At 36.2% G+C, this 27,923-nt stretch overlaps 1 protein-coding gene and 1 long non-coding RNA gene across 3 annotated transcripts in view; one reads left to right on the top strand and one right to left on the bottom strand.

The window, feature by feature from the left end:
* LOC146489735 (uncharacterized) overlaps nt 1–27,923 on the top strand; it is a 213,204-nt gene that overhangs the window by 75,855 nt on the left and 109,426 nt on the right. The window lies entirely within an intron of this gene.
* Nucleotides 341–27,923, bottom strand: LOC146489741 (ubiquitin carboxyl-terminal hydrolase CYLD-like). 2 transcript variants are annotated; one of them, XM_085093023.1, is made up of 14 exons: nt 27,397–27,923; nt 24,052–24,441; nt 20,571–20,805; nt 18,855–19,220; nt 16,949–17,191; nt 16,293–16,450; nt 13,272–13,434; nt 11,962–12,220; nt 11,412–11,503; nt 11,049–11,115; nt 10,070–10,211; nt 8,123–8,231; nt 5,514–5,846; nt 341–2,673 (listed from the first exon to the last, which is right to left on the bottom strand). In XM_085093023.1, exons 1-14 carry the CDS (start codon nt 27,853–27,855, stop codon nt 2,486–2,488), a joined length of 3,204 nt encoding a protein of 1,067 aa, XP_084949149.1. In that variant the 5' UTR covers nt 27,856–27,923; the 3' UTR covers nt 341–2,485. The 2 variants fall into 2 exon arrangements, with proteins under 2 accessions (XP_084949149.1, XP_084949216.1); XM_085093090.1 differs by having other exon boundaries at nt 18,855–19,238; nt 20,592–20,805.

The raw sequence follows: 27,923 nt of genomic DNA, 5'->3' as shown, positions 1-27,923 counted from the left end.
TTTTTTTTTTTTGGATTCTGTGACCGGGAATATGGCAAGTGGAGGATAAATAGTACGGTAACTACGTTTCCTTTGGAATCAACAATGAGAAGTGATGATGGCATATCACGTGGGAATTACGTCATGATTGCCAAACGATGTTGCATCTTGGATCCGCCATCTTGGATTTCAGAAATGCACGTACAAAAACTGACCGAAAAGTAATGGAAACCAACAGAACACTAAAATAAACTAAAACAGAAAAGTGCTTAAAGGTACCATATAGTCACCGACATGACCCTAACCCTAACCCTCCATATAGTCACCCTTACCTTAAGAAGAAAGAACTTTCTACATTAAAAACAGGAATATGGCATTTAATTTCTGAAAATTGAGCAGGATAGTTGTTTTATTACTCAACATATTAATAACAAAGCACAATAATAATTAAAGAAAAGCTGGAGACGATCTTATGAGGTCGTTAATTGTTTGAAGCGCTCTCTCTCATTTTTCTCCCCAACACACGAAATTACGTATCATGTTATATAAACAATAGCCTCCATTTGGCGCGAAAATATGCTCAGATATTTGTCCGCGGATATTATCTGTTCCGAGAAGCGAACAGTTCTCCGAGAGCGAAGCTCGAGGAAAACTGTGAGCTTCGAGGAGCAGATAATGTCCAAGGACAAATATCTGAGCATATTTTTAAAGCCAAATGGAGGCTATTGTGGTTATTATCCTTCTAGTATTTTTCGCAACATGTAGCAACGAGCTTGAGTATTTGAACATTTTGTTAAAGAACAGTTGACCGTCAGAGCGTTTAGAGCGTATGTTGTTTTCTGATATTGCTTATCGCCCAGCAGGTTTATCTCTCCTTCTGTCACAAAAGCAAACCGTTTCCCCATCTTGACTTTAATTTTAATTGCAAACTTGACGCTCCTTGAAGTTTTTGAAATTGGGGAATATCACTTGGGGATTATCATCGGATATTCCCCAGTTTTAGCTGGGGTATATTCGGTCACGTGAGGCGTTCAGACCAATCGCGCACGGGCGAAAATATTTGATGGATTATAACGCAGGATATCTGTTGAGTGCGGACGACATATATTGAGCTCGCAATGACCATATTTGGGCAGTGTCACAATGTGTTGAATAATAACGTAGGATATCTGTTATTGTTGTGTGCCCCGTGACCATACTTGGGCAGTGCTGCAGTTTGTTGATAATAAACATTCGTACTCATTTCGCGCGTCACTCGAACAGTACTAACTGGAGTTGGGCAAAGCGAACATTTTAATTCAAGACTGACGTTTTCTTTAATTCAAGCCTTTTGCGATCCCCAAGTATAATTTGATAATGTAAATCTGTTCTTAAAACATGGGGTGGAACGGTAACATTGCTTAGCTTAGCTGCCATTTATATCAAAAGCCAAGTTTGTTATATTGAATGCCTTTATTCCTTTAAATTGGGAAACACTTCCAAGTGCAATATTCTAATTTTCTAGACGCAACAGAATTAAAACTAAACATGAATAGAAAGAATTTCAAGGGAAAAAAAACTGTACACTTTTTGTGAGATTGTCTCACGCGCAAGACACTTCTATTTCAGTGGTTTCTTGAAATTATTCTTAACAGTAAACTAAATTTATCAACTTATTCTTACGGAAAAGCTTCTCTGTACAGGACTATACAAGATTTATACCATGAAAAGAAAGCATTTACGCTCTCTGGCTCAAAACCAATAAACTGTAATAAAAAAAGGAAATTGACTCAAAGTCCATGCATTTCAGCTAAACTAATTACACGCTCAAGGCATATTATGGTAATTCAAGAACTTCATGTATCATACCACCATTTTGACTTCCGTGTAGTTAACTAAATATTGACATTTTCCCGTGTCTAGAGAATATTGCAAAAAGGGAAAGAAAATGCCATTTTACTCTTCTGGGGACCAAAACTATTGGTAACAACCAGAATACAACTAACGAACTTCTTCTACAAGGTTTTTCTTCTATTTAATTCTTCTTCTATCTCACATTACTTTTAATCCCAGTGTTAACCAGTATTTAGCCCAATAACTAGCCCAGGCCGTTCCGTTGTTTAACAGTCACCATTTTTAACTGAAATCGTTTTCACTATTTCACACCTTATAACTTAAATTTCTTATTTTCTATTTATTGTCTATAAGACATGTAAGTCGTAACTTAATGTAGTGAAATTATTATCATAAATTATGAAACTTTTAGTACATTATTGGCACGGTTTGTTTGCTAGCTTTGTTCAATTGTTATATCGCACAGCTGTAAAGTTTATCATCATTATTAAGTTCACGTGATCTGAATAGTTGACCATGACTGACGCACATCAACTTCGCGTGATCAAGAAAAATACAAGGTAACGTACGTGAGATCAACGTGATTTGGGCAAGGTCAAGACGACGACATCAAGCTCACGTGATCAACACAAGGTCACGCATGTGACGTGACGTCATCGAAGCAAAGTCATGTCTATTTGTACATTGTCATGTCAAGATCCTGGTACATACACAGATAACCGTCACCCAACAGACGTCGAACTTTCTGTGGCATTTCTCCTCTCTCTTTCGCTGCAACGATTTCCTTGGGATCTTTCGAGAGCCACTCAAGTGCTTCAGGACATTCAGACACTTCCGGAATATTGTAACCATTCTTTTCACCTAAACAATCAGAATAGACAAACAGTTAGTCAGTCACCCTTCATCGTTTATGGCTTATCACCGGTTTACATCAGCGTTCTTTTTTTTTTATATCGTCTGCTTGGTTTAAAATAAAGTGCAGAAAAGAAAAAAACCTTCGGTTTGTATTTTGGTGTGTGAGGAGAACAAAGTTTCATGTCAGGTCGGGTAGGAGCTCTCCGAGTATTTCTAATATATATTATTGTAAACTTGCTGCAAGTGGCCGGATGGCGTTAAAGCCAGTCAAACGCTTGGTATGCAAGTGAAGGCGTTTCAGGGTGAAACAAAAGTTTCAAGAGACACCAAGTTCAGCTTGGGGTAATTTTAGCTTAAAGGTTGAACAGTTTAAAACGCTAATTACGTAGTCGCTTCATTCAATGTCCTCAGGTAAAAGAATAGGATACGAGAGAAGAGGAGATGATAGCATAGGATAAAAGAGGGTCGGATAGGATAGGCTAAGAAGGAAAAGGATAGGATAGGATAGGGCTGGATGGGATGGGATGGGACTAAATGGGATAGGATACTATAGGTTATTATTATTATTATTATTATTATTATTATTAATATAATAATAATAATTATTATTATTATTATTATTAAAATTTTGCTTGAAAATATTATCTTTTTTTAATCGAAATGAATTGTAAACAGGTTTGTAATCGCTCTTTTTGATATACTTTTAACTTGTAAATAGCAATTTGTGTGGAATATTTTAATAAAGAATTATTATTATTATAATAAAATTATTATTATTATTATTATTATTATTATTTATTAATAATAATCTCTTTATTAACATATTCCAAGAAATTGTTATGTACAAGTTAAAGGTAGAAAAAAGAACTATTAAATGTCGCTCACAGGGTCCGAAATTGCCCCTGACTGGTCGCCAATGCGACCAAAAATTAGTTGTAGACCAAAAATTAGTTTAGAACTGGTCGCCAGCAGGCGACTAACCTTTCGTCCCATCGGCATTTGACACTCTAAGGTAAAAGGGCTTTTTTTAAAAGAAAACATTAAGCTCCCGTGGACAGTTGTAGTAAAACGAAGCAACGATTTTAAGGTCGCCATATTTACCCAGCGCCATATTGTTTTAGCGGCTTCTCCCAATACGGATATCGCGGGCGAAAACATAACCTGGCAAGATCCGGCAAGATCAAAAGCATCGGTGCTTAATGCGCGGTGGGGGACTGGTTTAGGCAATAGAAAAGTGTGAGGGTCTGGCACTAGCTTATTAATCGTCATTGCGTTTTCGTTCCGTTTCGGCGAAGAACAGATACTTTAATTGCACCCTTAGTTGAGTCTAGGTATAGAAAGTGGGTCCCCATGTGTTGAACATAGAATTTATCATAAAATAAATAAACTTATCATAAAATAATAATAAACTTATCGTAAAACGTTTGGATGTTACGTCCCTAAAAACGTACATAGGGCGCGAATGTAGTCTATGACGCCTGTCTAAAACGATGCAACTTGGTAAACAAATTATTGTTATTATCATTATTATTATTATCATTATCATTATCATTATCATTATCATTATTATTATTATTATTATTATTATTATTATTATTATTATTATTATTATTATTATTATTATTATTATACTTGGAATCCTTGGAATATTTTAAGCCTATGACGCCTGTCTAAAACGATGCAACTTGGTAAACAAGAGAAGGTGTTTGGAGATGAGGTAATATAACAACTGAAGGCCAGCGCCACTAAGGGGCCATCATCGGATCTCAAGAGTTCAAAGATCAATATTGTCGGGAAAAGGTCCTTGGATGGAAAGGAGAACTCGAAGCCCTATCTGAGATAGCAAGGAGCCAGCCTCATGCAGCCTACACTGTTTTCACGAAGGGTTACAAATCCAAGTTTACCTATTTCATGCGCACAATAGAGTCGTTTGAAGATTACGTTGACCCTATTCAAGAGGCGATTGACGACTTACTCCTCCCAACACTATTCGGATTTTTCGATGTCAGAGTAACGCATGTTAACTCCAAGTGTAACCAGGGGGAAACAACATCCACAATCTTTAAAGAGCAGGAGGAGGAGAAAAAGCGGAAGTACCAACAGAGGGTGCTGGACGTTGAAATGGGATCTTTCACTCCCCTAGTTTTTGGAACCAACGGTGGGATGGGAGCCGACTGCAATTGCTTTCTCAAACGCCTAGCCGAGAAGCTCTCAGAAAAGAATGAGGAACCTTATCACATTACTATCACTTGGATTAGAACATTGCTTTCATTTGAGATTTTAAGGTCGGTACACACACGCGTAAGAGGCTCCAGGACACCTTTCCACAGAATTCCACAAGGGGATTTCATCGATGACTGTCGCCTAAACGCTGGCCAAGCGTGTGTCCATTGATTTTCTGTGAATTGTTTTTTTAGAATTGGAACTTTTAACTTGTAAATAGTTTGGAATATGTTGATTAAGATGTTGTTTTTTTTATTATTTTTATTATTATTATTATGACATTTGTATTTTCTTTTAAAAAAGTTTTGTGCTTGAAAATTAGTCTCGAAATCGGAATGAATTGTAAATAGGTTTTAATAGTTCTTTTTCTTAACTTTTAACTTGTAAATAACAATTTCAGCTGCTTGGTACATGTTAATAAAGATTTATATAATTTTTAATAAAGAGATTATTATTATTATTATTATTATTATTATTATTATTATTATTATTATTATTATTATTATTATTATTATTATTATTTGAGATACGATAAAAATGTTTTCAGCAGACCTGCTTCATTGCTACGTTCATCGACACAGTTCATATGCACAACAATAACTTGTGAACAACGTTCCTCTCACCTTTCCTATCCGCCATGCTATCAAAGAAGCACCAAGGGGCTTTGGCACCAACACCACACTTAACAAAAGCCACATAATGACTGGTCTCAATACACACAACAGCAAACAGCTCCATCTTCGGTTTGTCAGGTATTTGTTTACTGTTACTGAATTGTCGAGGGGGAACAACAGGCCTTCGTCTGTGATCCGTCCGATCTCTGTGCGAGTGCACCTTTATGTTACAACCTGCACAGTAACTGGTTATTCCGATTTCATCAGCGAGTACAACGTTCTGACAATCTCTGCACTCAAACTGCGCTATTTCACTACCACACAAGGCGCATTCACGTGGAACTACAACAAAACAGAATCAGAATGAGCAAGTAAAACCCGCTTTTGATTCAATCATGGTGAAAAGTAACGAACTTTAATTTTAATGACAAAGCCAAATCGTAGCTTTAAAAAACTGAGCTTTTCCGATTGAGTCTTCTGGGTTTGTTCCCATTTTTTACTTTTTTTATTTTATCTAAAGAACGCAGGAAAAGCGAATCTCTGCAAACAAGGATTTTTTTTTGGGGGGGGGTGGGGGGGGGGGGGAGGAACCACGCATTTTTTTAAAGATAATAATAATCAAAGGCTCCTGTGAGCCAACTCGTGAATGCAGATGACACATAGTAATTGAAATTTAGACGGCTACGGAAACTTCCTTGAAAGCTAAAAGAAATTATATCCTTGCCCGATTATGTAACGAAAAATAACCATTCTTGTACTATAAGAATGATTGTCAAACTATTCTCTACAGATTGACTAAGATTATTCTGATGCGCCGATTGAAAAAACCATCACGTGTTTTTTTATTCAAAGTTCATAGAAGCACGCCATTTGCAGCTACGTCATACAAATTTGTGTCCGATAGTCCGGGGCTACTGGATTTTGCGATCGGGCTAGTGGATTCTAACCATCACTTGCCCGATGGTCAAGTGGTTTTTTTGGGAATTAAAATTACAAAATTACTGTAGGGCAAGCCCATCTCACAAAGGGAAATCTGTTCAACAAAGTATCGCATTACATTTCATGCCCGACATAAATGCGTGAAATTTTTCCTTTGGAGTTCAGTCCACGCAATCCTCAAGTAAAAATAATGAACTATGACAAGCTCTTGCTAAATAAGAATTATTTATCGACCGCGTCCTTTTGCTTTCCCATAAATTACCAGTTGTAAATTTCGAAAATGAAACATTTTTTCCCTTTGAAACCTCTATGAAAGCTGACAAGATCTTAAGGTGTTCATTACACCAGAAATTTGCATAATTTTGTTTACGACGTCAATGATGCGTGACATGGCACGTTCCACTTTCGCGTGAAAATTGACAAATTAAATTATTTGTTAATTAAATTATTTCTAAATTAAATTATTTTAATTCTTAAAAGAAACCGCACTTTGTAGAAAAAAACGAAAAAAACCTATAACTTTGCTCAGATTCAACGACAAATCTCCATTCTTACACTAAAATGATGGTCAAATTATTCTCTACAGAGTGAATGAGAGAATTCTGACGCGTCGTGAAAAAAATTTTCACGTTGTTTTTTTCACTAATTGAGTTTACGACCCCGGACTTTCTGAAAAACTGAAAAAACTTGTAACTTGGCTCAGATTGAACGAAAAAACTCCATTCTTGCACTAAATGATCGTCAAATTATTCTCTACATATTGAATAAGAATTTCCTGATGCGCCGTGAACAATAAATGTTCGTGTGTTTTTTCCACTAATTGAATTTAAAACTCATTCACTGCGCACGCCCGAAAGTTAACGACAAAACCGACCAACCAACCAACCAAGTCAACAGTCAGCTATCGCTATAACTCGTTCATTGCGCTACGCGCATTCACGAGTTAAAAAGGCCTTATACGGTTCCTTATTTCAAAGCTTTTTAGAATTGTTGTTTCATTATCTCTGAAATATGCATGGTTATCCCCAATTTTATAGCAATGACCCTTGCTTAGATCTGCTTTTCCTGCATAGCCACAAACCGCGCAAAATACCTCGGTATTGAGAGGCACTGTCCTTAAGCCTGGTTTCTTTTCTTGTCAAACTAGTATTACTTGTATTATCAAACTGGTATTACAGTAAAAACCCACGTATAAGAACCTACAGGCTGAAATTGGGCATTTTAATACCCAAATATATAAGATCCTATTTAGCCTGGCAAAGAAAAATAGGTTCTTACACAAAAAAAACACTTATTGTAAGGCCAAAATACTGGATTTTGTTAGAAATTGTGAAATTTCTGAGAAATATACCATGAAAATTATTTGTTTAATACAGTATGTAGTACAATGAAGAAACTTCAAAATTGAAAATCTTTTAAATACAGAGTATAGAATATGTAGTACTGTATAAAATTATACTTGTGTAGTCTTGGGACTTGAATCTGTAAAGTGCCCTGACTTTTTGTATCACTATGACAAATCCTACAAATAAGAACCTACTAAGAACTTAATCAGCCTGACTTTGGAAAAACTACCCCAAAATATAAGAACCCATTCAGCCTGAACCCAAAAATTCTAGGTTCTTATACGTGGGTTTTTACTGTACCAGAAATCAAAAAGTGAACTGTGTTGTCCTTACTGTTTTCCACAATGCGAGTTACATCTAGTTCCAAGTTAGGCAGAATCATGTCATACATCTTATATTTGCTGCCAAACCGCGGCATCTGAAGTATCAAACACGATGGAAGCTGTGTATACAAAAAAAAAAAAAAAAAAAAAAAATACATCTATCATTTATTCACTAGGCTTAAAACAAAACATCATATGTCTTTCACATATACCATTCATATCAAATCCTAGCAGTATGCTGGATGTTTGTCCCATGAACCTAGTTTAATGGCCTTAGCTCCCACGAGTCTCCTATAGCTCAGTGGTAGAGCATCCGAACTAGTAATCCCCAGTTTATAGGTTCGCCTCCTGATGGGAGCACTCGGAACTTCTTTTTCAGAGTATGCCTGCGCCACTGATTGAAAAACACAGCTATCAAAAAATTTCGTCTAAGCACTCACGGAACTAATCTTTCAGCTTTGAAAAGAATAAAATAAATTATAACTCGATGCATTTTTCTTCCTTTTCATTGGCCGAGAGCAAACCACGTGACCTGCAAAAAACTGCCTGACAGATAATGGTCTGCTCATGCGCAATACTGTCCAACTGCGCTTAAGCGTTTCGCTGCAAATAATATTCTGCTCATGCGTAATTGAAACCACGCTTTTGTGTGAAAATGGCTGATCGCTTCCCTGAGCTGTCAGAGAATGATTTGACATCTTTAGTTGACCAAAATTAGAAAAAACAAACTGGGTGATCGAATGATAAAACAATTATTGAACTCGGTTATCACAAATATCGTGATTTGTTAGTCTCGCAGATCACGATATTTTGCTCAGCCTCGTCCAATAATTGTTAAATATTTCAACTTGAAAAGTAATCCAGAGATTTCTGTGCATTTCCTTTGATTTGATTGATTACTAACAGCATGGCTTAGCTAGCATTCAGAAACAATGGAATCATGGATAAAACGTCTAAATACAATTTACCTAGGCGATTTATCTGCTGAAGAAAGTTTCAAAGTGTTTGATGTGCTCTCAAATGAGACCAGGGTTGGCGCAGTGTTGCAAGCACTCGCCTCCCACTTGTGTGGCCCGGGTTCGACACCACATGTGGGTTGAGTTTATTCAATAAAATGAATAAAACTGACTAACCTCTGGTGTATTCTTGTGTGTTTTGTAGCCTATTTTACCGTTTCGAGCATTCTTTGAAATCACTGTCATTCCCCGTCTTAATGAGGGGTGATTTCAAAGAATGCTCAAAACGGTAAAATAGGCTACCAAACACACAAGAATACACCAGAGGTGAGTCAGTTTTATTCATTTTATTGAATGAAAGTTAAATTTAGCGTTTTTTTAAGCGTCAGAATCGTCGGTATTTTATTTCCCATACAAAGTCTTATAATGCGTTCAAATTCTCAACGACTGCCTGTAACCCAATACTGCTTGCACTCAAAGGTCATCGTCTCACTAGCTATTAATTATCACACGCTCTCTAGTGACGCAAACTTGGGCTGCCTGTGGTCATACAAAACTACCTGGCCTTGGCTGGTATTTGATAAATAGTCCAACATATGAACAATAACAAGACAGAAATATGGAACAAATGAAAGATTCTGCTCCCAAATGTAATAGGGGAACCCTACTTGAAATGTGGGCTCCCTGTATAAAGATAATTATTATCATCATCATCATCATCATCATCATCATTATTATTATGTACAACATATCTATTTATCATAATAATAATAATAATAATAATAATAATAATAATAATAATAAAATAATAATAATAATAATAATAATAATAATAATAATAATTATTATTATTATTATTATTATTATTATTATTATTATATGGTCGCTATTTCTTGGACATGGTAAAATGGCTCATATACCATGGCCGCTAAGGTGAATCAAAACCCTGGAATTGCATTATATAATGATCCAGTTTTAATAATATCCATTATACCACACACCTCGGAGAGGATGATATCAGCTGAGACAAATGACAGTTCCAACAGCTGCTGAACCTGAGCGATTTTCACAGTATCGTCTTTTTCTGTTATAATCTGGTAAAAGAAAGCTCCTTCACTGTCGCTTTTCCGCGCATCTCGAGATCTTTGAGGAAAAGTTTAACAAATTGCACTCAAAAAGACAAACCAACAAAAACAGAACAATAACAAAAGAACTGCGAAAACACCAGCCTGGCAAAATACTTCCAAGCACAATCATTACATCAAGGAAACTCCACAGATTTCTCTCTGTTAGTCTTGACAAGTTCAAGGGAGTCTTCATAAAAATTATGTGGTTGCTGGATTTCCTACAGAATTTCTCGCATGCTTTCGTTCCTAGAGGATCATTTCATAAACCATCTCACTTCAATCTATTTTATGATGAATAAGCTCGTCGCTGAACGCTATCCGCATTGTTCTTCTTAGGATGTTTAGCCAGACAGGAAAATACTGCGTAAAATTATGCATCAGTCAATTCCAGCAGTCAACTCAACTGGGAGTAAGTAAATAAGAACTTTATTGTAGTGTCGAGGTTGCTAGCATACAATGTACACTAATTAGGGACACCTATCCACAATTACTTGTCTAATAGTTAATAAAATAATCTAATAATGAGATATTGGGACTTTTATGCTCCAAAGACTCCATACAAATCCTTGTAATTTTGTCTCTGTTCTAAACATTTAGAACAGAGACAAAATTACAAGGATTTGTATGGGGTCATCCGAGCATAACAATACTAATATCTCACCCCAAAATTTCAATAAGATGCTGATTTTTGGCAAGAAGGCATTTATCACTGTGCTCTTTCAAAATATCTCAACAAATCCGATAAATTTGGAAATTTAGTTTTTGTGACATCATCACTTTAATACTCTATAATTAGGGCAGTCATTTATGAACAGGAATAACACAACAGCATGTTTAGCTCAAGCAATCTTACTTTAAGTGCAGGAATGGGTCTGCCTTCAAGACTTGCTGAAGAAGTGAGTTTAGGAACTCCTCTGGATCTAACAATACAAACAAACCCATTACAACTAACATAAGCAAATCACATCGAATAATAAGCATGTTATCAATAATAATGAAAGATCTGGAAAGATAACTCATCTCAACATTACAATTTTTTTACAGTTACTTATTCATACATGTAAGTCAGAGGTTACAACTACTGCAGTAAATCACAAGTTTGCCATTTTTGTAAGGAGTACATGTACTTCCTTAACATTGCAATTTACAAGTTTACATAACCCAATTCAATAATTGTCCTTTTCTCTTAAATAAACAGCAAAAGTTTTAACCCAACCTTTTTCCTCGTTCACAAGTCCAGCTGTTGAGCTGAGTTGGTCCAACAGTTTTCTAAGCTTCAGAACACGATCTGCTCGAACAAAACCAGTCCTACAAGGAATCAAAGGGATAAGTCAACTGTTGGCTGGATTAGATGTCCCAGCAATAGTTCCTAGCAGTTGTGCTGGATGCAGCACTTAACAAAGTTTGAGTTTTGAGTGTTTTGGGGTACAGTAGGTGTTGCAGGAGAGGGTGGATGAAGGGGTCTAAACTTTCTCCCAGTTCTCAGTCAGTAGACCTGTACTCTTCAAAAACTCTATTTTCACTGGACCCTGATAACCTGCAGCTGCATTATTTTTTAGGGTTGGGAGCACTGTAATTATAATAACCTTGGACAATAGACATTTAATCTTAGAATTTTCAGAAAAGACAATGGCTACTCCTAGAGATAAATATCTGTGCATAGTCTTGCAGAAAATGGAGATTCTTGTCTTTTTGACATAAAAGAGGTTCTTGGAAAACACCATACTATTAAGTGGGGGTCTAATATTTGATTCTTTATAACATACGTTCTCAAAGGATTCACAATGGACTCTTTCAGTACACGCTGCACTTCACCGTATTCGGCCAGATCAGTGTCTCTTTTCTCTCGGTGCAGCAGAGTGTCAAACACACTTGAGAAGGCAAACATACTGTACAGTGTAGCATCAAGGTAACATGAGTTGTGGTGGCCCTGAATACCATGCATGGTACCACGGTATTTAGCCTCAAGGGCTTTAGGGGGTAAGGTTATACCTTGAACATCAGGGGATGGCAAACTTCCAAAGGCTGAAATCGAAACAGGAAAATAAAGAAAAATATTTTGTTCAAAAAGTGGTTTCATTAAAGACATTCTTATCATTATCATCATCATCATCATCATCATCATCATCATCATCATCATCATCATCATCATCATCATCATCATCATTGTCATTGTTAAAAAATCATCACCATCACCACCACCACCATCATTATCATCATCATCATTATTATTATTAAAGACAACAGAGTTAGCCTCGTCCTCTAAGTGGCTTAACAACCTTTTCTTTGCATCACAAAACATGAGGAGCATCCCTACTGACCCTTGGGTCCCTCAAAGAACTAATAACTATGGATAGGATTTAAATGTGGGAAACACACTGCAAGGCCATTTGTACAAGTGAAATTAAGCCATGGCCTTCTTTAATACATGTACATGATGTATACAAAACTGCACTGTAATACTTTGTAATTGAAGGGCCTGGATGGAAAGAGGGCACGAGTGACAATAGACCATTTCCAAGTTGCTTTGAGCCTCACTATGAAAGCGAGGCTAAGTGCAAAGTTTTTGTCACGAAAATTAGTTTTCATTCATATGCAAACAAAACTAATTTTCATATGAAAAGTTTTGTACTTGGCCTCGCATTCATAGTGAGGTTCACAGCAACTCGGAAATGGCCTATTCATTTTGGATGCCAGAAATTATCCTTAATTCTACAAGAACACTCTACTTTGGCCTACAGCATTAAGACTTTTGTTTAGCTTTAAACAGAAGAAAAATATAAATCATTTCAAGCATTTCTTCAATTGAAGTAATGTTTAAAATGATTTATGATGCACTTTTTAGGCATACTGGTAAGTCTTAAGTTCATTGGACAAATACGAGTCCCTAAATTATAACATACATTAATGGATCTAGGTGTCCACCACCATACCTACCGGTAGTCTGTATGCAAAATTAGAGTAACTTTAGAAGAATCTGGATTCCAAAGACAAATTGATCATCAATAATTATTGTGCTTTTTACCCTGGTATACAGATGTACCTGCACTACAATTAAAACCATTAAAAAAACTACCTTTGTCAGAGTGAAAACTGTTGTCATTATTTGGCGAGTTGGGAGTGAAACGCGCGTCTAATCGACAGTGTTGCAGTAGGGTAAAGAAACCTCTTCCTGCAGGGCATGTGAAATACCTCATGCCATTAAATGTTCCGTCTGAACAGGCAGACTGTTCCTCTTCCTAAAAGGTCAACAAAATGAATTCTTACCATCTGTTATTTCTTAACTGCAGCACATATTAGTTTATTATTTTAATAGGATCAATAGGATCGTGGACATGTGGAACACTTTACCATAGTCTGTTCATCAGACAACAACCATTGCTAGTTTTAAGACAGGAGTGAGGGAGTTTTTAGCTGGAAATGTGTGAGATTTTTCTCGTTGTTCAAGGTTCGTTCAGTGGATCCTGGTTGCCCGCTTAGTCACATTATGCGGAAAAAGAAAGAATTTAAGTATCAACTTAGGAACAAAACCACACATCGCCCGGAGATTACAACTGATAGATTTAAAACTGCTTTTGTAAATTAAATAGGCTTATTTTTAGATATGATTTTTAATCTTTCTCTTATATACTGTATGTTTACTTCTAACAATGAATGTAACTTAAGATATGTCTTTTTTATCTTAGGAGGAATAAAGATTGATTGATTTAATTTGATTGATTGATTGATTGATTGATAATTTATTGATTGTTTTTTTTTTTGTTTGTTTCTTTTTTTGCACATATCTCCATGTGCATTTTTACATTTTTAATTGCCTGTCTTATATAATTTTATAATGAGATTAATATTATTTAGAAAGTGGTTCGTCTTGTATGGGGTCTTTGACTCTTTTACAGACTGTCCTTATGGCAATACCTTTCTTTTTGTACCTTTAATTCTTTGCCATTAAATTGTAATAAATTGTAAATTGTATGGTGTACGATCAAGTGACAAACAAAGAGACTGCTAGCAGCTATTATCATCACTTCAGGGCTGTCGTTAAGCCTTTAATGAGCTTGCTGTGCAAAGAAACAAGCTGGCGGTCTCGCTTGGCTGTTGTATTTAAACCACTGATTTTCATATTCCTGGTTGCCATCCATCTTCATTATAGTTGCTGCAGTAGGCAGCTGCTGGTTACAAATGGCAGCCTTGTTATTTTGCTCTAGATGTTCCCCTTGTTTCAGTTAAAAATCTGGAGATTCTTGGTTATCATAATTCACTCTTTTTTCAAGAGCATTTATTATTTTCTTTTGAACTACAATGTACTGGTGGCATGCAATGAAGAGAAGCATTCTAACTGGAACCCTAACTGATACAAGTTATAATTTAGGGCTAATGATATCAATAGCCTAACAAATCTAATGAAAAATAGCACATTATTTACCATGACATTAAGTGAATATAACTACCAATTTCATCTGTTTTTCCTTTTTCATTTACTGTATTTATTTGATTAACCACCCACCTTCAAATAAACGCCCACCTCGAATAAGCGCCTACCCTGAAAGCCCAAAAAGTTAATAAGCGCCCACCCCTACCCCGTTTCTGCACTAGTACAGCGTGAAGTAAGAGTAGAGTCAGTTGTGTTCCAAAATCGGTTTTAGATACAATTGTCAATGAACTTTTATATTGTTTATGGATTGTTCATGTTAGCTTTTGTTTATTTCTTAAGATTTCCTCACTTGCTAAAAATGTTGGGAAAATAATAAGCGCCCACCTCGAATTAGCACCCACCATTATGGGCCAAAAATTAAATAAGCACCCAGGGCGGCTAATCAAATATGGTAATAATTACCGTATGTTGAAAGCAATTATAGCTTTCAACATACTGGCCTCAGGAGAAAAAAAAAGCTTTTGCAACAGGAAAACTGAGGTCAGAAGTTGTCAATACACTGCTGTATAACCTTCCCCACATTAGAATTCAAATCCATTACTAATGTGAACGCGTCTAATCAATTAATTCAAGTTTTTAGCTTTTGCTTTCAAACTGTAGCACTTGATTTCCAACTACTATTTTGCACAAGCAGAGTTGAAAAAGATTCTTTAAATGAAATATTCCTCCTAAATAATCACGAAAACTTAGCTTCCATGTAGCTGTTTTTGTACACGTGGGAAGGGAAAAGAGACTTCGAGCCCGCGGCCCTAGATGGGCAGCAGATGTAGGATACCCCTGCGAAGAATCATGGGTTGTCTGCTCTATTTGTTAACCTTCAATTTGATTGTACTTGATTTGGAAACAGTCTGTTTGATTTGTATGTCGTCGCTCGACTGGTAAATTGTATGCTTAATTCGTACACATTGTGTCTTTGATTTGAGAAAGTAACGCAAAATGCTGCTCATTGTGAGTAAATGCCACTTGATTTGTATACCATTTGCTTGATTTATAGACATCTGATGTGTAAATCATGCTCAATTTTCAATGGTGAGTTTTGACGGTAAAAACGCGCCATACGATCTGGCACTGAACTTTCGCAATGTAGGAAAAAGTTGACAACAGAAACTAGTTTTTTTCTTGAATTCATGTCATTCACGAACTATTCAAAGACGACTATCAAGTGCCAAGACGTGAATCCATGGAGTACTTACGTGTAATTAATTTGAAGCTTTGATTATTAACTAAACATGTCAACAAATCACCCAGCTAGCAGAGCAGCTTTCTTGTGCATGCAGGCAGTTTACGACTGGGTTTTCAAAGTCCTTCAAATTCTACTTGATAAATTTAAATCCAGCAGCGTATATTCAATGTATAACTTGTTCATGGTGGTTTCTTCATGGTAAATTTGCAAACATACTCTGTGGAGATCATGATGAAAATACAACTGTATGGAATTTGCCAGGGTGGTGGGGGTGGGGGCCCTAAAGTGAAAAACCTTACGTTGGGGGGGGGGGGGGTAGGGATATTTTCTGGAACCAGTGACACATTTTTTCAAGATTTTGTGCCTTCAAAAACTCTGGCCATGAGCACAAAGGCCAGTAAAAGATAAAAGAAACAACAACTGTCTAGAGCCCCCAGAGGTGCATGTATGTGATAAAGACATTAAGAAACAATCCTTCTTACCAATTCCAGGCCTGCAACCAACTTATCCTTTACTTGTGGGAGTTGCCCAATCCACCTAATGACACCATATCTGGGATGAACTTCTGCCATTGGAACCTCTACCATAGAACCCACCTCAAAGCCATGAGAAACATCAACAGCTGTTTGACCCTCTGCACCTGAACACATAAAAAAGCTGTTAGCTTGTAAATATAGCAACATGAACTCCCCACTCCAGAAACTACATGCACACTGGGAGACTGGTACAAGTGACTGTGAGGGATTAAATGGGATTGCTTGGCATCATGAATAAGACAGTGCATTACTTTTTGCCAGTCAGTTGTATAGGAAATAGTGTTTTTAGATTAGACCTTTTAACAAGAGCTACGCTACACCGAGAAAATGCCGAAAACTGCAATTACATGTACAGTATTTGTCAGCTCTATGTCATCTGCCTACCCAGACAATCCCACAATCCCCCACTGGAAAAGAACGTTCCAGTACATGCGAATCTCTGTTTGTTGGCAATGTTGTTCTTTTCTTAACTGCTTTACAAGATTATCTTTATTAATGATAATGTTTACTTCTGCCACATGTTTTTGTTTATTGCTTTGTGTTACAATTATAACATTTATTTATTACTTTACTTGCTTAACTTCGACAAAATAATTTGTAACCTGTTCTTTTCTCAGCAGCCAGCTCCTCTGTATACAACATAGCATTTTGACCCTGTAGATTCTCCGTAGGTTTTTTTGACAACATATCAACTTCTGGTTTGTGACTTGTTCCAGGACTGTAATCTGTCACAACTTCACCTGCTAATCGTGCTCTGGTATTCCCATACATACCAGGATCTGCTGCAACTTCACCTGCTAACGGTGTTCTGATATTCTCGTACATCCCAGGGTCAGCAGGCGTTCCTGTTGAGAGCAAGATTCCACTGTTTACCCTCTTTCTATAATATATTTATGTTGCATTATTTGGGTAAGCTCATTCTGTTTCAAAATGCAAGTGATGCTGGTAAATAAGAGATAATCATCATAACAAATTTAATTTTATAGTACATCAGCGCACGTCAAAAAACCAGTGAGAGATCCAGAAGTGTAGAATCTACAAAAAGCCACAAGAAAGAAAGCAAGGTCTCTAAAGAGGTCTTGTTGAGGGGGAAATGGTAGGAATATAGTCAATGTTACGTTGTACTTTGTCAGTGCCTCTTTTTGAGTAATACAATGTAATGAAATAAATATGTATTGAAGGGTTGGAGGCATAAAGGGCGCAATATAGGTACTTGCAAAATTTTAGGATTTTAAGCTTTTATTAAAGATACAACCACATTCAGGGGAAATAATGGGCCCATGAACTGTCATAGGTTATAAAATCTTGCCAAAAATGAGGGCAATCCAAAGAAAACTGACAAAAAAATCCCCACCTGTTTCCTATTCCTCTTTGAACTGCACTTGCTTTAGGCATGTGGACTGTACATGTACCAGTTCATTCAAGAAACTAAAACCTATCTAATTATGTAGAGTTACATTATTGCACACACTGTTGATGCAAGAGGTCTGCCTATACAAACAAGCATAGATACAGGAGAAAACTCCATTTCCACCTTGCTCTCTATGATACCTTATTACATGAAATTTTTGCGACACGTTAATTTTGCTATTAATGAAAACGAGAAATTAAAGTGACGCGAACAATAAGTGCAGTGTTCCAGACTAGAGAGGGGTCTCAGGTCAAAAACCCGAGAAGCCTGGCTTCCTGACCCGACAAAATGAATGGCAAACTTAAGACGATTTAGAGAGAACCAAAGCTATTGACCCCTCAAAATTGTTCATTGACTCTCTGATTTTGAAAGTTATCTGGAACACTGAATAAGTGTCGCGAAAATACTGCGACGTGAAAATTAAGTGACTCACATTATGTCAATGATGAAGAAAGAATGAGTTTATAACCATTGAAACATTAAGAAAATCATATTTTAACTATTCTGAGGCAAAGTGTCGGTGTACCTTATAAGTACTGCTTTCTGTCTCCACCACTTATGAAGACATATACACAAATGAGTCACGAGACTTGTTTAATGGCTATTGTGGTCAGTTGACTCCAGTAATTCACATACATGTACAAGCATGAACTTCTTGTGGACATTGTGAGAACTTCTTTGTTGTTACTGTTGTCATAGAGACCCACTGCTGCATCTTTTGTAAATTTTGATGTTATTCTTTAGATGAAGTTGTTTTGTTTGATACAAGGACAAGTTAAATAAATTGCCTTATTCGAAAACGTGGAATTAATTATAAAAGTGATTTAAAATAGACAATTTCTGCAAAATTTAAGTGTTGCAAAATATGCGCACTGCAAAATCGCAAAATCAACATTTCGCATAATAAGATATCTATCTTTGTGCTTTTCAAATGTTTGCAAATGACAGTGGCAAACACTAGCAAAAACTGTTTAAAGAAATGACCGTATACTTTGACAAGTTTACATGTATAAAATCAAACTTGACAAATATTATTATTATAATTATTATTATTATTATTATTATTATTATTATTATTATTATTATTATTAACATACCATCTCTGCTGCCTCTCTGCTGTCTTATCAAATTTTCATAGTCCCTCTTACCAATGACTTCATAATCAGGATAATCAGGAAGTGCACTGGATAGACCAGGCTGTGTAGTAATTGGAGGTGTATCTCTGAAATGTTGCTCATCAAAGTCTAATTTGGTTGCACTGTCCGTTCTTTCATCATCATGCATCACAACATCCTCATCATTATGATCAGAGGGCTTTGAACTCTTTATCTCATCAAATAATTGTTTCTGTTGTTCTATGAATTCTGTGGGATCAGTTTTGCTGCTCTCTCCAGCAGCCTTGATAACACTGGCTGAGTCTTCAACTGAACTTGCTCTTCTCACCCTTTTTGAAGATAAACCACCTACAACGGAACACACAGCTATTAATTTTGATAAATACACTGTACAAAGCTCTTTTGAATATCAGAGGGACAGCCAGAAACATGTACATGTAATTCAGCATAATCTATTGAAAATAAAATATTAGACAAATTTGTAATTATCTGATAGTCACAGTGATACTTTTTTAATCCACAGTTAACCACAATTAAAACAAAACAAATGTAGCTATACTAAGATTGCCTATAAAAGGGCAGTCTAATTTCTGTTCAACTTACTTGGGAAAGATATGTAAGGCAAATTGGCAATCTCCAGACCTGCCAACTCTCCCGGTTTTCCCGGGAGTCTCCAAGTTTTTCATCAAATCTCCTGGTCTCCCGGTTAGAGCACCAAATCTCCCGGGAAATACGTACCGTGGCCTTTTTCCAATATTTTCATTAATTTCGTTATTTCTAGACGTCTCCAGATTTTTGCACTCCGGAAGGTTGGCAGGTATGAATCTCACAAACCAATGCAACTACTGTAGCTAAAAAAACCCTCACTTTACCGCAATATTTCTTTGGTGAAAACTGATCAGTCACAATGTTATGCTACAGCACTGGCATATTAACTCAGTGACCAAATGATAAGCAAACTCACAACTCTGATTGGTTACACAAGCATCCTATAATTTTTAGACTACTGCCAGGCTTAGACTTTGCAGAAGGAAAATTGTTGAGGACACAAACCAACTAGCCAGAAATAAACCCCTTTCACCAACTGAATTCACCTGTTGAATAGATTAGTGTCTGGGTTATCTAAGGTACAGTGTAATATTAGATGGCTTGTTCTTGATGGTTAATGAAGAGAAATCATCTTTATAATTCCACATACCGTACCTGCTCAAAATATTATACTGCATGTGTGTGTGTACAAACTGAGACAAGAAATCTATTTAATACTTTTATCAACGAGAAGAATTTATTGTCTGAAGTATCGTGTTGCATTATTCAATTATTCTAAAAGTGTTGTTTGTTAAACTTTGTTGCATACAAAAATATTGTTCATTGGCAACAAATTTAATTTGCATGTTTTAAGTTGAAAAAAGAAAAATTTTGTATGGCATATTGAATGCCCCAAATTTAATGTATAAAACATTGAAACATCTATTTGTTTATGTGCTATGTGAAATTCCCTCTGTGGTGGGGGTATGGATATTAATTTTTTGGAAACTATACATAGAAAAGTTATCTTGTGTTTTGTGTCTAGTTTGACACAGAAAGGTAGCCTATATACAGTGTATCTCTTTCCAACCAATTTTATTGAAGTGTCAATAATTAGTCAGCATCTTGCTACTCAAGTAGTCAATCCCCATGTTTTAAAATGAAACTTACCTGATGAGTTTGCAACATAACTTAATGATTTTGCTAGAACTTCATCCTTGCGGATTTGTTCCTCAACATTCTCAACTCTCTCAGATGTCCTTGCACTTCTAGCATTTACAGGTTTCTCATCAAAGTTTTCCTCTGGTATAACAGCTTCAACGGGCACAAAGAGTGCAAAATCTGTTTTACAAACAAAAACTTGTCTACCATAAAGCTTGCCAGTGCCACGTCCATCCCTTGTGTCCTATTTAACAAAATACACTCCTGTAACACACAATAACGAATATATTTGTTGACTGTGCAGTAGGTTTACAAATCATTTGTAAGCCTACATGTACTGCACAACAAACATTTACATGTACTTAGGCATGGGTCTTTCAAGAGGAAAGTTGTCTTGTCAAAGAATTTTAAGCATTTCAGTCTTGCTTACTAACCTAATTTATCACAGGCTGTACCAGCTTCTTGAAAATTCCTCGCAATCTAACATTTGTGATTTTTTAATAGTTTGCATAGCAAATCCGTCATATCATTATGTACTTTAGATTGTGCATTATTTTCTGAATGACACACTGTAAATAATTATTATTAACAAAAACAAGGTTTATGAATATATTTGTCTGCTTCATTTCATAGATTTCCTCCACATACAGACTGACAGAAAGGAAAATGGAATGTCACTGACTATGTGACTTTGTGTCAACTACCAAGATTTCATTTCACTGATGCTTGAAACAGCTCTAACAGTTAATCATAATCTAGGTCTATCTTATCAACCAATTTCTTGCAAAATGTGGTGAGGTGGTTAGCAAATGATACAAGTCCAAGTTGTATGAAGGTTTCAAAAAAAATAAAAAATAATGAAGGTTTCATTATACAGTGGAACCTCAATTAAATGAAGTGCCAAAGGAATGGGGAAATCCATTTGTTAAATTGAGGATTCATTATATCAAAACCTCGATATAACGAATTTGTGGAAAAACAACCAAAATGTTTTTTGATTAATATAATTGCTTTTTAATGCTGTTACGGTACCACTCAAAAGTAAGTTGACAGTCTAGACTTGATCCTCGAAACTAGATCAGTCTCTCACCTCGAACGTCAAGACATTCAAGTTTCGAGATGCAACAAACGAGGATCAAGAAATGAGGAGTTTACAAATATGCAAACTCAAAAAGAAGTTCAAGGAATCAATTTATCCCTCGAAGAAACAACAACAGCCGTTCAGACACAGAGGTTTAATATTGGTACATGTACTTCACATCAATCTCCAGCATGAGCACTTACAACATCGCATGTGCTTAGTTTGCAAACAACATCTAAACCTTAAATCTCAGTTTGCGTAGTGTTCGTGAATAAATTTAGTATTCCATTTACAAACATACCAAGAAATTCAGCTTCAGAATACAGTGAATGAGACAGACACACAAATGGGAATTGCAAACACTACATGTTATTGTAACCCGCGGCGTTACACTACCCAGCATTCCCAGCATTCTGTCTACAGTGTATATGAAGCTATAGCACACTGTATAGATCTGTAGATAGCTACAGCACTGGAAAACTGAACAGGTCAACAAAATTGAACAAGGGCATTGGATTAGAAATGAAACTGGCTCCTTATACCTTTTACCACAAGAAGCCTTTAAAAATAAAGAAGTTAATCGAACTAAAGAGAGACAAAGAGGATAAACAGGGCTGTCAACCTCACACGTCTTCAAATCTGGAGAATATGACTTCCCCGGCCTTACAGAGGCGTCGCATCAAGGCCAAATTCACGGGTTCCGTGGGGGGGGGGGGGGGGGGGGACAAATTAAACACGAACAGAGATAACGCTAAACATTTCAGATTTTCTAGTCAGCAAGTCGAGTCTACAACAAAGAGCAAACTTTGCCAATTATCCAGGAGATTACAGACATAAATCTGGAGACTCCCGGATTATGTGGGAGAGTTGACAGTCCTGATAAAGAAGATCTCTAGATGTCCTGATAGTGTCAGTGTCTACCTATATATATGCGTTATTGACCAAGCGTGAGGTCAAGATGGCTGGATATTGGCCAAGTTCTTTTTTTGCGTTTTTATTGACCGAGACGAAGTCGAGGTCCATAAAAACGCAAAAAAAGAACGAGGCCAATATCCAGCCATCTTGACCGAACAAGCTTGGTCAATAAAGGATTTATTATATGGCTTTACCATCAAGTTAAAACTACAATTACAAAACAAAACACGACATGAAACTGCTCTACTCGGAAAGAAATTCTTCATAGCCGGCCGGTGCAAGATTTATTTTCAGTGCACCTATGGATTAGAATGTAATCGTGGAAAACAAGGAATCCTAAATTATCTTAGGGCTTTAACTTTATAATGGCTTAAAGGAAGTGTACAATTATCGAGAACGAAAAATTTAGATTTTCGCAAGGGCGGGAAGATTTGAATAGAATCCGGCAAACTCGCCATTTTCAGGCGATCACGCGGTGGCGTAAATAATAAAATTTTTTTACACAGTTTTCGGCTTCCAATCATTAATTCTTGAATGAAACAATAGATTTTGAGATTATATGCAAACATAAACCGAAAAAAAGAGCAGGTAAATCAGAAAACTGGGCGAAACTTTGACAAGATTTTGTTGTTTACAACAAGCAAGACGCGGCTGAATTAAAAACGTGACCTTCTTCGGCGAACTTAAAAAAAATACTTTTCTGGACTGCTCTAAACACTAACCGCAACTTCCACTACGCTATGATTTAAATACAGTCATTGCAAACCTAGAGAACTTATCAATTTGGCACTCGACTTGAGACAATAAGTTTTTCAAAATCAATTCTATCTAAAATACTACACGCAGAGCAACTCACCGGTTCAACTCACATTCATTGTAGCTGAAACGAAGTTTTCACTACACCAGGACGATTCCATTCTCTTTCTTTTCCTTTAGGTAAATGTTGAGAGTTTACCGAACTTTTTAGTGAGCGTTTTCCCCCAAAACAACGAGAAAATCGAAGAAAACCCGCATTGTTGTTGGGATTAAACTTTCGATGCCAAGCGGACGGGCAACGGGTAATCCCGAGCGGGCAAGATAGCTCCATCTTGCCCGCTCGGGTAGCCAATCACAGCGCAGAATTTGACTCATCTTGCCCGCTCGCGGAGCCAGCCATATAATAAAATGAGGTCTTAACTGTAAAGTTGTTCTCTTGCTACAGGATTTAAGGATTTTCATCCTTGGTTTGTTTTACATTCATCTTTTGTCACATGTTGACATTTATTCATCATATCGGGCCGTACATTTTACATTCGGGCTTCTGGATTGTGCTTGTTACAACGAGGATTTTGTTATATAATTTTGAGGTTCTGTTCCATACAATTTTGTACTGTAACTTTGGCCGGGCTGAATAATATTGTTCATTATACCAAGGACTTCATTATATAGAGGTTTGTTAAATTGAGGTTCCACTGTCAGTAATACTGTACAATTGTTTAAATCTTATTAACTTACCAGTTCTAATCCAACAGTTGCAAATGATTTTCCATTCCGATCTTTATCCTTTCCTATAAAACGTACAGATCCCCTCACGGGGCGATTGTTTTCTAAGAATGTCACAACTCTTTGATCCATTTTAAGCATTTTCTTGACTTCTTGATCCTCAAAACCACCCTGAACACAATTTTCTTCATTCTTCCCTTTCAAGAATGATGGCATAACACTTTCCTTTAGTCTTGATGCAATATTACTAGAATGACTTTCTGTCCTTTTTGAAGATTTTGAAATGGGATCGTCTCGTGGTGCTAGTTTATCAAGTCCAACAAACACGCCAGAGTCTGGTGCACAAACAAAATATCGCTTGTTTCTAAAAGTTCCATCTGATGTCCCTTGGCCTGGATTTTCCTACAAACAAACAAAAAGATATTGAAAAACTTACATTCAGCCAGTCCAATATTTAACGAAGCTTGGAACATTTTTGTAGGATCATTCCTCCCCATGTTATCAATGCATGATTTTGTTGATGTTGTACATAAATTACATACATGTAGGATTTTTTTGCATACCTTTCCAGTTGGTCGTTAAATTGCCAACTGGAAAAGATTAGTGCCCAGGCTTGCCTGGATTCAGAAAGAGAAAAAAAACAGACTTCCAAGAAACGAATGGGAATAACACTTTCAGAAACAAACTGATGACTTGATGACGTCAACACAAAGGCAAAGATGAAACAAAAATATAACACAGCCTTGTCACTTCAGAGCTCAACTTAAGAAGATTGCAAAGTAAAAAAACAGCAGGAGTAATGATTGAATCTTGGTAAAAAGAATGTTTAGTTTCTAGAATAACAACAAGAAATGGAAGAGAGATAAAAATACTAGAATCAATGAGGTCTCTAATGCAAAGAAACATTAATTTATAACTCCTTGACACAACATGCACAAAGCCTTTTTTTTTTGCAAGATCCAAATATCAGTGTAGTTGGATAATAAGGAGCCAACCAAGCTCAAGAATTCTCTTTGTACAACCGAGTGCCTCAACAATTCTATTAAACCTCTAAGCCCTAACAGTGATCAACATCAAATTTCTCCTTGTAATATCAATGCTGAGGTCATGGGAATTAAGGATACATGTAATTGATCAACCAAGGTGAATTTTCTTGATATTTTAACAACTTCTCTGGCAGTACTTTTACAAGAAACATATGGGGACAAGATAGGAGAATTTGTTGTGTGATATTAGGGGTTAGAGGGTTAAACAGTGTGCATGGAAGAAATGTCAATGTGGCAATGGTTTCTTGGTTGAATTTTATGCGCCTTTAGGCATATTTTAGGCAAGGAAATGGTACAAAGTTTCACCTTTGTCCACAAGCTACCTGTAACTCAATATAACCCAAGGCCAAGTCAGTTGTAAGTTGTAAAGTTGTAAAGTTATCATTAAAGAGGTATGATCCTCACTGCACAATGTATGTAACTGGTGGAAAATTTGCTGACAACATAAATATTGGGATTGGTAAGCTCAATAACTTATTTTCTCATTGTTTTAATATTGAATTCAATAAGGATAAACATGATTATAATACTAGATGTAAAATAATATCCGTAAGAGTGCATCTAGTAGGAACTGGGGGCATTGGACCTCGACAAATTTTGCCTTAAACGATTGGAATAAATTAGACCTTTCAATCAGACAAAGCCCATCATTAGCTAGTTTTAAAAGAGTGTTAAGAAATGTAAATAGTCTTTAGTCTAATTTTTATATATTCATATATTAGTCTTAATTTTTTTTTTTTGTTCTTTTTTAATTTTCGAGAACTCTTTTGTAAATCACTTATTAGTGAAATTGATTTCCTCAATAAAGATTATTATTATTATTATAAGGTGGTGCAATCACTTGTTCCACCAAACCAGTTTAGAGCCTGTATGTCTGTTAGCAACCATGAGTGACACTTCCCCAAGAAAATCAAAACAAGGGTCTTGGAAGCAAGTCTAGATCTGACTAAAAAACAATCCAGAACCAAATAAAAATGGACCACCCAAAAGGTTGTGCCTCCTTCTTTAGCTCAACCAGATAGATGGAAATTTACCATTCAATTGATAATGAAGCCAGTTTCCCACACATTATTAAAAGATTTGAAGATTACACTGTGGAAGAATGCAGCAAAGTGCACGATAAATTATTATTTTTAAAGACTTCAAATAATTTTATTACTTCACTTGGTTAGTCAGTCTCCATAAGTAAATGCTGTTCCAGTTAGCATAGTTACAATATTTAACTATTCTTCCTCAGGTTTTTGGTCAAGTGCAACCTTTAGAAGTACATAGACCTCTTTCATAATGGAGGGCATAATTAGTATTCTTTTATGTGCATGCAAATAAGCCTTCTTGACCTCGCTTTTGAGTGAAAATACTTTTGTTTTTACACATGCTACCGAGGCCAGTAAGGCTTATTTAAATGCATACAAAAGAATAACAATTAAGCCCTCCATTCATGAAAGAGGTCTATGACTATGTTGATATATTTCATTCTCGGTTCAGTTTTCCTTTGTTTTACTTCCATACAATACAATATGCAGTTACCACAAATAAAATCAAAGAAAAATAAAATGGAAACTGAATCAAAAGTTTTAGTAACTTTTCAGGCTAAAGATTCAATTTTTGTTTGTTTTCAAAGCTAAGCAATAAAATTCTAAGTTAATGAAGCATATAGGACTGGCATGGGGGCAAAAAACTGTACCATCATTCATTAGCTTCGGATTTTGAAATATAGAGCTGACTCTGGGCCTGAAATGATACCAGGACTTTCAAGGAAAGGACCCCAGGACACAATTGAACCACAACAGACACTGAGACACAACATTACTGGGCCCAGTTGCTCGAAGCATGGTTAGCGCTAACCCAGCTTAAATGCCATGACAACCTATAGGTTTTAATACCTCTTTAACCAATGGTTAGCGCTAACCATGCTTCGAGCAACTCAGCCCTGTTTGACACCTGTGTTATTTTGCTCCATAGAAACACAGTAAATTTTTCACTTGCTTCTTCTCAAAGAAAAATTAAAACATTTTTGTATGTTTCAATAGCATTATGGAAAAGACTTGCAGAAAAAAAGGCATGAAGCAGCAGAAGAAAGTGAAATGTTGCAGTGCAATTCAATTCCTTTCAACATTTGATCATCTGTACTAAGCTTTTGTCGTTTAATACTGGCTTCAACCGAAATCTACAGTAAGCTTTACCTGTCTAGTTTTGAGCTTCAATACAATTTCTCTTTGGAAGAGCAGTTAAAACATCTCATATATTAAAGGAAGATGAAAGAAAAAAAAAAAGTAAAATTAAGCTTCTTAAAATTTTGTAGCATACTTACAATTAGTTCAACTCCAAACATTGTGCCATTGCATGACGGTAATTCACCCTTGTACCATACAACTCCTGATAATTTCTTCGAAATTCCTTTCACAGTAACATAAACCTTACTGTCTGGTCCAATGTTTCGCCCAAAGTCTAGGCGAATTCTATCGCTATACGTTTGATATCTCTCTCCAAGTGACGAAATAGCCAAAAGCAAGTTAGCGTCTTCTTCTGTAAGTCGAATTATACTTTCCATGCCACATTCGAGACGTAAGGACTTACGATCAATTCCAACAAGAGCTATTTTTGAAGAATCGTTCGGCTGTTCATCTTCGGGAAGAGCCTCTAGTAACTCACCCCGTAATACTTGAATCGGTGATTGTTTTGTCGATAGACCCAGCGACAGTAAGTTTCTCTCTACAGTGTAACCCACACGATCCTGGATGAGTATATACTTTTGGGAAAGTTTTTCCATGCTGCCTTGAAAACTAATTCGTCTACCTTTCAAGTTAAAACGTAGTAAACACGACCATACCAGTCATT

Source organism: Pavona decussata, unplaced genomic scaffold (assembly GCF_977016875.1).
Source record: "Pavona decussata unplaced genomic scaffold, jaPavDecu1.1 SCAFFOLD_3, whole genome shotgun sequence".
In the NCBI taxonomy this organism is placed as follows: domain Eukaryota; kingdom Metazoa; phylum Cnidaria; class Anthozoa; order Scleractinia; family Agariciidae; genus Pavona; species Pavona decussata.
Note: the sequence above shows the minus strand (reverse complement) of the source record. Positions and strands in the feature narration are given on the sequence as shown.